The 12,234-nt window shown below is 36.2% G+C and overlaps 1 protein-coding gene across 1 annotated transcript in view; it reads left to right on the top strand.

The window, feature by feature from the left end:
* Positions 1-12,234, top strand: part of EFCAB13 (EF-hand calcium binding domain 13) — a 191,792-nt gene that overhangs the window by 141,621 nt on the left and 37,937 nt on the right. Inside the window, exons 75-81 of the mRNA XM_040989343.1 lie at positions 227-280; positions 1,359-1,463; positions 3,192-3,245; positions 4,595-4,699; positions 5,469-5,522; positions 11,263-11,316; positions 11,980-12,084. Of these exons, the coding sequence (XP_040845277.1) occupies positions 227-280; positions 1,359-1,463; positions 3,192-3,245; positions 4,595-4,699; positions 5,469-5,522; positions 11,263-11,316; positions 11,980-12,084 (531 nt within the window). The remainder of the gene's footprint in view (positions 1-226; positions 281-1,358; positions 1,464-3,191; positions 3,246-4,594; positions 4,700-5,468; positions 5,523-11,262; positions 11,317-11,979; positions 12,085-12,234) is intronic.

Consider the following 12,234-nt stretch of genomic DNA (forward strand, 5'->3'; position numbering starts at 1 on the left):
AATAACAGGAAAGACAAATTAGGAATAGATAGAGATATGAAATAAAGAAGATGAAAGAACTTAAATAACTTATTCTTAAATCTGAGTGTTTATTATAAAGTAAAATAATATAATCTTACTAGAATTAAAATGCAAGGTGATATTAACATTCTAGTTGAGTACAGTGTCATGGGTGGAGAAACTCACTCTCGCTTTTGACTTGTGACTGCTCTCTGTGTCTTTACAGTTGATGGGAAGGTTGATATGAAAGACATGATGCAGAGGATGAGAGATTTTACAGGTAACTTTTTATCACACTGAAACGTATTTTTTATATAATAGATCATATTGAGGTGTCATTTTCTCAATATGTTGCTGTTATTAATTTACCAATTGCATGCAATCCCTGTGAAATGCTTCTTCCTGGTAAAATTCATTTGATCATTGGTTACCTTTGTTTTAAAAATAAACCACAGAACATAATCTTTTTAAAGATTTGTTTGTTTGTTTGAAAGCCAGTTACAGAGAGGGAGGGAGACAGAGAGAATCCATCCACGGATTCACTTCCCGGATGGTTGCAACAGCCCGGACTGCACTACCACAAAGCCAGGAATCAGGAGCTTCTTCCAGGTTTCCCACATGGGAAGCAAAGTCCCAAGCGCTTGAGCCATCTTGCAGCAGTTGTCCCAGGCTGTTAGCAGGGAGATGGATCAGAAGTGGAGCAGTTAAAACTCAAAGCACTGCCTACTGAGGATGCTAACACCATGGACAGCGACTTTATCTACTTTGCCACAATGCCAGCCTCAGAACATAGTCTCCATATAAATACAGTGTACTACCTTTCCCTTATGAATGCTTCTCTGCCTGTACTATTTATAGATAAATTCCAGTTAAGTGCATTAATCAGTTGGGTAAAGCTTTGGAAAGCTCAAGGTGATGTTATTGTGAATTATAACAGTATGTCAGTATAGTATCTCCCTACCAGAATTATTTCCATTGACAACTCACTATCCAATATCTTTACTTCATTTTGCATATTATCCCCATCCTCAAATGCCCCTGTCTTCTATCAACACTTTATGTTTGCATCTCCCATTTGCCTTTTCTCTTTAACCTCAGGTTGAGAATGGTGGTCCTTGACCCCAGTTTGAAAGCTAAACACAGAAAAGCATATTTTGAATGTTCCTAACACAAAGAAATAATAAATGTATGAGGTGATAGATACGCCGGTTACCCTGATGTGATCATTACACTATACTTCATATGTACAATTACTGTGTATAAATTTAAAACAAAATTTGACTTAAGCCCATAAATAAGCCATCGTAGCTCATGTAGGTTAATAACATTGAATTTCTGAAATTTCTGTCTTTCCAAAGGAGAAAAGATTGATGCCAAGGATCTGAAAACTGTTCTTAAAGACATGGGGGTAGACGTCAGTGATAAGGAATGTGAGGGACTGCTTCAACTGCTGCCAGTTGATGGTGAGCTGCAAGAATTACACCAGCGTCATGGTGACTGTCATTTAAAGGCTTCCGTTTTATAACTGTATCTTTGCAATTTTTGCTTTAAAGTGTCTTCAAATATTATCTGAACCCACCCTCAAACTGTTGTATCCATCTGAAAATTTTTTCCATTACTCTGTGAAAATTTAAATGCAGAGTTCAACTCCCCAACCAGTCCTCTTACACAAAACCATTGTTGAGGAAGAAAGACATTACTGGTGAATGTGCAAGCAAGAGAAATAAAGTTATACACCCTATATTTCCTAGTAAATTACAAAAAGCTCCTGGAAAATTCCTATCCTTTCTGAAAGTTATTTGGTTCTATTTACTGAGGAGTCCCTTTAAATGAGCTTATCCCTCAGAGTTAATCCTGAATTCTTCCCTCTGGTCTTCTCATCTTTTAGAGGATTGCCAAATTTTGTTGCTTAGTAAATATATCTATTATGAGCTTTTTTTTCCTTCTTTTTTTGAATACAGAAGCTCAACAACATCCTAAAATGAGTCTCAAAAAAAAAAAAAAAAACAGTTTCTCCCATTAGCAAACAAATACGATGTTGTCAAATCAAGGTCTACATAATTTCATTGCTAGCATGTCTCCTTTGGCATTTATAAACTGTGGCCAAGAAAATTGGCTCTCAGAGTAAAAAACCCCAAATGGTTAAGGGTTCTCTTTTTGTTTTAGTCACATGTATCTAGCATAAAACTCAATTCTATGAGTCTGTATAAGACAGTGGTCTGTCTTCACAATGCTATTGTTCTGAGAACAAAATGCTGAAAACTACTTAATACACGAGCATTTTAATTATCTAAAATTCAGCAGAAATTAAATGCCAATTTTTCAAAAGCGAAGTAATGGACAGCCTGATAAAATTCAAACTTTCGGTGTACGAAAGTTTATAAATGGAGCCACTTTGTACACAGGCAAAATATAAGAAAAATGGATGTAGGTGCATACGTTCAGCACAGGTCTTTATTTAGTAAACACATCACTCTGTGCCAGCCAGGAATCTCACTCTGATAAAGAACATAAAGATTTCACAGATGGGTCAAAAAATTTTAAAAAGCATCTTTACAACCAAGACCTGTCTATTCCTACAAGTCATTTTTATGTCTGCTTTAAGTGACAAAAGTCTTTCATACAATCATACCAGCTTGGAAGTTAGCAAAACCTTCAAGTCAGAGCTTTGCCATCGAGGACTAAAGAAACCTCTGATGCTACCAATTCAAGCACTGACATGTACAAATTTAGAAGTAGAAAGAATTAAATACATGGAAAATACATAAGCAAAAATACAAAAGCAAAGAGTATGTAGTTTTCAGGTCTGTAGTATGTAAGCCAACAGTTGAGTTGTGGATCAAAGGGTCAGTAAAGTAGTAACATTGAACATTTATTCAGTCCTAGTGATGTGCAGGCACCATTCTTGCCATTCCCAAGGATGACTCATTATCCCTATCTTACAATGTAGAAGACACAGGCGTAAAAGGAGGAAGTAATTTGCTTAAGGCCATAAAACTATTTAACAATACAGCAAGAATTTGAGACCAGACCTCTTAACAGGCTACCATTCCATTTTGTTTGTTGCATAATTTCATCATGATTTCAACATGAAGGGGGAAAGAGTAATGATTTTTAAGGACAGTTAGGAAATAAATCTAAATTCTTCAATTTTCTTAGTGAGTCATTCTCTATCCTGAATTTATTTCCAGGTGATAACAAAGTTTTTCAGAACAGATTACTAACAGGCTTGAAGTCTTTCAAAGGTGAGTGATCTGTGTTTTAAGAAGGTACACAAAATTGAAATCCTCAGTCTTTGCTGTGTACTCTCCCTAGTTATTACATTATAATTCCTCTGCCATTCTTTCTTTGTTTTAATTATGTAGTGATGATGTGCTCTTACATGTGTATGCTGTGTAAACTCAACCCCAGAATCAGACTCAAAGAAACTAGTGCTTACTGCCTTCATAGGCATCTTCCTGTGTTCTCTATGGTACAGCTAATTAAGACATAGTGTGAAATTAATCATTATAATGATTATGAATTGTTGATTTTTTTATAAAAGATATTACATGCCCATTAAATAAAACATCCAAGCTTTTTTTTTAAGATTTGCTTTATTTTTATTGGAAATTCAGATATACAGAGAGGAACAGAAACAGAGAGGAATATCTTCTGTCAGTTGATTCATTACCCAAGCGGCTGCAACAGCCCGAGCTGAGAGCTGATCCAAAGCCAGGAGCCAGGAGCTTCTGAGTCTCCCACATGGGTGCAGGTTCCAAGGCTTCGGGCCATCCTCAACTGCTTTCCCAGGCCACAAGCAGAGAGCTGGATGGGGGAAGCAGGGCTGCTGGAATTAGAACCAGTGTCCATATGGTATCCCCCCATATGCCGGCACGTTTAAACTGAGGAATTTAGCCACTAAGCTACTGTGCCAGGCCCATCCAAGTCTTTTGAAAGAACTGTTCATAGACCCACTACCTAATCACAACTACTATTAATATTTTGAATTATATAATTAAAATACTCAAAATTTCTCTGAAATCCCCTTGGAAGATTAAATTTAAAATACCAGCATAATAGTTTTTCCAGTGACAGAATAGATGATTATGCCAATAGCTGAGTAATCAGAAGGAGCAGAATAAGAGCCATATTATACAAAAACACATCTAACCCGTGATGACATTGAGTTAGATGCTCACAGCATGGCAACCTACAGAGAATTAATCCAGATGTAGGAGTAATAAGCTGATGTTGTCAGTCTCATGTTTACTCTATGTGCTTGCTGTCTATTGAATAGCCAGGGAAATTGCTGGCATTACATTGTTTGTCTTATGTCTGTTTTCACTGACATACTATTTTAATTCATTTATAAATTAATGATTATGTATTATAACCCCATCGTATTAAACACATCTTTCAGAATCCCCCTACTCTTCCATTGTAAGCTTTATCTGTAATAAGTGGAATTAGTGCATTGGATTATGCACATTTGAAATAGTTGCCACGCCACTTCCCAATAAGATAATTGTAGTTAGCTTTTGCTGGCACCCAAGTATATTAAAAGTCATTTTTTTGTTATAAGATTATTTATCATATTCTATATTTTTATAAGGAGGAAGAATTGACATCAATAACCTGGACAAAATTCTAGAGAATATGGGAATCAAGCTTAACGATAAGGAACTTGAACATGTGATACAAAATCAGTCTGCTGATGGTAAGCTTAGCAATAACTATTTTGCATTTGTATGAGAGCTTGGAATTGTGGGATTATGATTAGAATTTCTAAAACTAAGTTAAGGTAGGGAATTAAGACATTTTTCAGAAGATAGAACAAAAACTTGTCCTGAAAGTAAGAATTCCTGTGTTCTGTTACTTTGTTCATCAGAAGTTATCCTGTTAAACTAGAGCAACGCTAAGAGGACATGCTTAACTGTTACCAGGCCAGAGAACGGTAGGAAGAAACAAATATGGAAAGAGGAAGGAAATTAGTGAATTAGTAGCAGATAGCCCAAAATGATTAAGAAACAACACCCATATCAGGGAATAGTAAAACATCCGAAATTCTCTGTCAAGTGTCTAACAAGCACATGCTGCTATCTTTTGAGAAACACACAAAAGTTGAAAATATCAGAGGAAAGCATATGTGGGATAAACAGACAATGGGAAGCTCCTGGATGAATACCTGCATTAGAGGGAAGGTTCACCACCCAAAAAATCTTTTATGTCCATGTTTTGCCATGCCTATCTGAAGGTCCAGGAACCAGAGATATTTATGATGGTCAAACCTGTGATTAAGGAACATGAGTCAAAATTCATGGTGTTTTTTTTTTTATAATAAGGAATCAAGCACTCAAGTGAAGAAATATAAATTTAAGGTGAACACAAATAATTTAATAAATACATAGAATTTCATATGTCATTAGTTTTGTAATCTTTCCAAGTTCTATGTCAGTGTTCAAATTGTTTATGCTTTTGAATTACAGCTAATGGATATGTTTCTCTGAAAAAGTTGATGGATGATGTGGAAGCAGTTATAGGCAAGTTAACATTTATTATAGAAGTTTAAAATCCTAATTCTTTAATGATGGTTTCTCATCTTGTCTGTTCAGTTAATACATAAACTCATGAATATTTTACAATACCCATTAATTAATCCATAACATAACTAGAATAATCCCAGTGTCAGTGCATCAACCCATGATTCCTTTGCTGTCCCATCTCTAACTTCTTACTCTGAGAAAATACTATCTTGAATTTGCACTGTTTAGTCTCCTTTAAAAAAAAAATTTTTATTTTATGAGGAGGAGTTACGATGAGAGAGTGAGAGAGATCTTCCACCCACTAATTCACTCCCCAAATGGCCACGTTAGCCAGGAGCTGGATCAGAAATGGAGCAGCTGGGACTCCAGTCACCACCCATATGCAATGCTGCCATCACAGGCAGTTAGTATCTGCTATAGCACAAAGCTGACCCCATTGCCTTGTTAAATATAATAGATATATCACTGATGTGACAATAACACATTTTATATCTTGATTGGTTTGGCTTATAAAAATGTTGTCATAAATAAATGTTTAGTCTTCTGCAACTTGTTTTTTATTTTTTTTTAAAGATTTATTTTTATTATGTTTTTATTGGAAAGGCAGATATACAGAGAGGAGGAGAGACAGAGAGGAAGATCTTCCATCCGATGATTCACTCCCCAAGTGAGCGCAACGGGCCGATGCTATGCCAATCTGAAGCCAGGAGCCTCTTCCGGGTCTCCCACGCGGGTGCAGGGTCCCAAAGCTTTGGGCCGTCCTCGACTGCTTTCCCAGGCCACAGGCAGGGAGCTGGAAGGGAAGCGGGGCTGCCGGGATTAGAACCGGCGCCCATATGGGATCCCAGGCGTGCAAGGCGAGAACCTTAACCACTTGCACCACCGCGCCGGGCCCTGCAACTTGTTTTTTAAGATAGCTATCATTTTAACATGATTGCATTGTAAACATATACTGTATTTTCTTTACTCATTTATCTACTGGTGAACGTGTATGTTGTTTCCATATTGTGAATAATGTGAGTAATGCCATAAAAAACATGGGAATTCAGATGTCTCTTTTACATACTTATTTCCAGTCCTTTGAATATATACCCCAAAGTGGAGTTGTTGGATAATATTGTAATTCCATTGTTAGCTGCTTTCTGTAACTATACTAATTTAAATTCCCACCAACAGTATACTGAAGTTCTCATTTTTTTTCTCATCATCCTTGCTAACATTTGTTAAGTTTCATCTTCCTGTTAACAGCTGTTCTGGCAGGGATAAAATGGTATCTCATTGTTGTTTAAGGTTTCATTTCCCTGATAATTAGAGATTTTGAGGGTTTTTAAATATATATATATATCCATTGACAATCTTCATATCTTCTTCAGAGAAGTGTCTATTCTGGTCCATTGCCTATTTTTTAATCAGGTTTTTCTCTTGCTATCAAATTGTTTGAGTTCATTATATATTACAGATATTAACTCATTATTGAGTTATGGTTTGTAAATATTTTCTCCCAATATATGAGTGTCTCTGCACTCTGCTAATTGTTTTCTGTGTAAGAGCTTTTAGTTCAATGTACATCTATCTTTTTACTTTATTTATTTTTATTATTATTTTTCATGACACAGTTTTATAGGCATAGAGGTTCATCCCTCCTTCCTTTCTTTGCCCCAATTTTTCATTTCCACCACTGTCCCCATTTTATCACAATAGTATAGTCCCTTAGTGTAAGTTACAAGCTTTACTTTCTGATATTTAAGTTACCATGAGATGATAAGTATAGGGGAAGGTAGAAAACATAGCATTATAGTGTAAAGGTATGTTTATATGTTTCATTGGGAGTCCTACCTTTATTTGTGAGTGGAGACACGTACTGTTTTGTACCTTTCCTTCCCAGTATGCTAGTCTCCCTTGCACAGTTCACATATTTTCAGTTTTCACATGTATTGCCTATGACTTTGAGATCCTATCATAATATCTTCCCTGTGTTTTCTTCTGGTAGTTTTCCAGTTTCCGATCGTATATTTAAGTACTGACACCCCATTTTGACTTGTTTTGATGGAGATTTTTAGGGGAGAAGTTTACTATTTTAAGACAGTTTGAATGAAGCTACTTATGTGGAAGCCTGTGGAATACAGGATGAAAGCAAAGTGGAGTGGAGTCAACTGTGGGAAGAAATGAGCATCACCATCATCGTTTATCTGGGGTGTTTAAGACATTGCTGTTCATCTTTTAATTTCTTCGTTAATACATGATTGTCTACAAGAATGTTATTTAATTTCCACATATTTATGGGTTTTTCATGACTCTTGCTACTTATTTCTCATTTTGTATTGTTGTGGTAGAATAGATCCTTTGAAAGATAAATACAAAGGAATCATCATAGAAATTTCATTCTGTTTCAGTAAAGACTAATGTATGTTTGGTAGCCTAATGATAGTTCATAAATTTAGTAGCCCATAACATTTTTATAGCACACAAGTTGGTATTGAGACAGGGAATAAGAGAAAGTTTGATATAAAAGGGAGCCACCGTAACCTAGTAGACTAATCTTCCACCTGCAATACCAACATCCCATATTGATGCTGGTTTGTGTCCCGGCTGCTCCACTTCCAGTCCAGCTCCCTGCTTATGGACTGGGGAAACAGGGAAAGATGGCTCAAGTTCTTGGGACCCTGAGCCAATGTAGCAGACCTGGAGGAGGCTCCTGGCTGCCGGCTTTGGATCAGCCCGGCTCTGGCCATTGGGCCATTTGGGGAGTGAACCATCATATGGAAGATCTCTGTCTCTCTTGTTCTATGTAACTCTGCCTTTCAAATAAAAATAAAATCTTTTTTCAGAAAGGTAAGTTTTTATAAAGGGTGAAATTGCTACTGTAATCCTTCTAAAAAGGCATTGGTTCATTTTAAAGATCAACAATGACATTTTTACAACCAAAAGAATGGATTTTTCCTTCTCCCCAAATTTATAAAAACCACTTTCTATCATTTATATCTTGAATTGTCCAGATAAAATTAGCCAAATTTCTGAAATCAGAAGCTTGATTCATTTGATTCAGCACCAAGTAAAATCACAGTAAATATTTTTTGGAAGATACAGCTACATTTTAACTCACCTGTCTTTTTGTCCCACTCTTTATCTTGTGCCACAATATGCATTATTGTTGCCCTGTCAAGGAATATAAAATTATTAAAATTTAAAATGTCTATCAGGTAACACATACCTTAACTGAAGACAGAGTGGCAGGAAATACAAACAATTATCAATTTCCTTAATGAGAAAGTATTTCTTCAAGGAATCGATTATTTTCCAAGTCCTTTTCATGCTGTCTCATGCTTTTACCATTACTATACATCTTTCCAAATTTTGATTGCTTCTTATGTCAGGAAAATGATTCCCGTGAATGTCTAATCTGTTTCTAGACGAATTTCTCATGACAACATATTTTATTTTATATTATACCAAAGATGTCCTGTTATTCATTGCTTTTTTCTTTTTTAATATAATTTATTTACCAAGACATATTATACAGATGAATCAAAAAGAGAAATTGAAAAGTAAATTCTAAAACACATTTTTAAACCTGAATAGCATCTTAAAACCTAAGACTTTAATCATAGTTTTCAAGGAGAATTCACTCCACTTTGGTTCTTATCTAAGAACTTACAGTGTTGACCTCTTTGATTCCTAATTGCACCAGCAACGTCTTCCAATATTGTGTTGGGAAAATCTTTCAACTTTTCATAGTTGAGTATGATTTAGCTTTGGGCTTGTCAAATATGGCCTCCGTCATGTTGAGGTATATTCCTCCTATAGCCAATTCATTGAGAGGATTTTCTTTCGACCATGAGAGATGTAGAATGTTCTCAAAAGTTTCTCCAAATTAACTAAGATAATCTCTGGGCTTTTCCTTCATCTTACTCGTATGGTCTATCAGGTTGATTTGCATAGGTTGACCATCCTTGCATCCCAGAGATAAATCCCACTTGATCATAGTGAATAATCCTTTTAAATATGCTTTAGAATTCCTTTTTGATTTTCTGCCTTTGCAGTCTATTTTTGAAGGAGGACATTGAAGATTCCTACTATAACTGTACTGCAACATATCTCTTCCTTCTAAAATATCTACACTACTAATGAAAGTGTGAATTGTTACAACCACCATTTTGGGAAAACATTTGTCAGTATCTACTAAAAATTGAACAACATATACCATAGATCTATGCAAGGTATATACACTTACAATACCAGGCACGTAAATACAGTAGCTTTATCCGTACTAGCTCAAAGGTAGACACAAATAGACATCCATAAGCTGATGCATGGATAAGCAAAATGTGTGTATCCTTACGAATCTGTTTGCTGAAGTGGCCTTACAAAACACCACAGTCAAAGTAGCTTATTTTCTCACCACTGTGGAGGCTAGAAGTTCCAGTTCACACTGTCAGAACACTGTTTATTCTGAGGCCTCTTTCCTTGGGTGCTCGCCTTCTCATTCTGTTCTCACGTGGTTGTCACGCTGTGTTGTCTGTTTCCTAATCTCTTCTGAAAGGGGACAGGCATTATTGGAGAACCCTTCCATGTGATCTCATGTTACCTGGATTACTTCTTTAAAGACTCTATCTCCAAACAAGAAAGATCACCATATGAATGGAGAAAAGGGGGAAATAATTCAATCCATAGCACTGTTAAACGGAACGTTACTCAGCCATCAAAAGGAATGAAACACTAATACATGCTACAGAATAAATCAACCACAGAACTATTATGGTAAATTAAATAAGTCAGATACAAAAGATCACGTTATGGAGCTAGTGTTGTGGCGTGGTGTGTTAAGCCTCCACCTGCAAGGTGACATTCTCACATGGGTGTCATTCGAGTCACAGGTGCTCCACTTGCACTCAGCTCCCTACTAATGTGCCTGAGAAAGCAATGGAGGGTGGTTCAGTGCTTAGCTCCCTGCTCCCACTTGGAAGGCCAAGATGAAGCTGTTGACTCCTGGCCTGGCCCAGGCTGTTGCAGTCATATAAAGAGTAAACATGCAATGGAAGATCTGTCTTTGTTTCTTTCTCTGCAACTCTCTGCCTTTTGAATAAAAATAAAAATATATTTTAATAAGTTTTTTCAAAAAGAGAGAGAGAACAAGTCTGAGGAGGGAAAAATTTCATGGTGTGTGGTGGTTTAGAGATTGAAAGAAGAAGTCAGAATAAATAATGAGGGGCCCAGCATGGTAGCCTAGTGGCTAAAGTGCTTACCTTGCATACACCAGCATCCCATATGGGTGCCAGTTCATATTCTGGCTGCTCCACCTCCCATCCAGCTCCCTAATTGTGACCTGAGAGAGCAATAGAGGACAGCCCAAAGCTTTGGGACTCTGCACCCATGTGGAAGACCCAGAAGAAACTCCAGGCTCCTGGCTTCAGATGGGCTCAGCTCAGCCATTACAGCCACTTGGGGAGTGAACCAGAGGATGGAAGATCTTCCTATCTCTCCTTCTCTCTGTAAATCTGACTTTCCAAGAAAAATAAATTTAAGAAAATAATTAATTAAAAATAAAGCTGTATACAACTTTAAAAATTAATAAATGATGAAATAGGATTAGAGAATAAATTTTCCTTTTTCATGATTATTCTCATCTGTGTATGTCATTAAACTATAACTCAGAACAAATCATGATAAAATCCCTTTGCTGTGTTCTTTCTGAATTAGTAAATAATTGTGTATGTATGAATTGTGCCTTATTTTTTAGCTTCTGGTATTCCTGATCTGCATAAACTGTTAGAAGAAATAAAGGAATTCACAGGTGAGCAGACGTTTATGTTAATGTGCAAAATGAAATGTGAATACTTCACACTCACATATTTAAAGCTGTGTTTTATTATTCTATCATTGACATACTTCTGCGTTTTTAATTGCTTATGTGCTAGTTTAATGATATAGAGATTTCACGGGGTGAATTATAGCAGAAATGTTATCGTGCTGTATCTCTATACCATATATATTCTGTGTATACTCTGAAACCTCCATTTTGTTTGTCACTCATTTCGCATGGCACACAGGCAATACACCTGCACATTAATCAGAATATTTTATTTGAAATCTACTTTAACACAGTAAACGACACTAACAGGAGGATAAAATAATGTGATCATGATTATAACCCATCTTGTAATTAAGGAAAAGCAAAGAATAATGCAGATCTTCCCTAATGGTAATTTGATCTTGGTTAGGTGATAGTCTATACATAGTTAAGTCACTGGGACTCCTATGTGTTCCTTTCCTATGAGCTGGCTTAATAGCTCTTATGTCATTAAGAAAATTATAAGTGCTTTATGTAGATTAAATAAATAACTTCTATCTTGTACCCTTCATCTGAAAACTAAAGATGGTACTGCACATGATTAAATTTATTTTTGTTTAGAATCAGTATAGAAATCTCACTTTCACCATTTCCATCTTTTATAAGGAAGAGAAATTGAAACCAAAGACCTGAAAACAGTACTGAAAACCATGGGGATAGAGCTCACGAATAAGGAGCTTTGGGAACTGCTGAAAATGTTGCCAATTACTGGTAAGTGTTCCATGCACTACTGTGGCATGCATCCCCGTGTGAGGTGTGAAGATGCCATCAGGACGATCCATACTGCTCTGCATAGAAGTCTAGAAGAAAAAATAAACTCTTAGTTGTAAGTGAATTATGCCTTTCATATTCAGATTTGTA

Source organism: Ochotona curzoniae, unplaced genomic scaffold (genome assembly GCF_017591425.1).
Source record: "Ochotona curzoniae isolate NIBS_2020 unplaced genomic scaffold, NIBS_Ocur_1.0 contig_523, whole genome shotgun sequence".
In the NCBI taxonomy this organism is placed as follows: Eukaryota; Metazoa; Chordata; class Mammalia; order Lagomorpha; family Ochotonidae; genus Ochotona; species Ochotona curzoniae.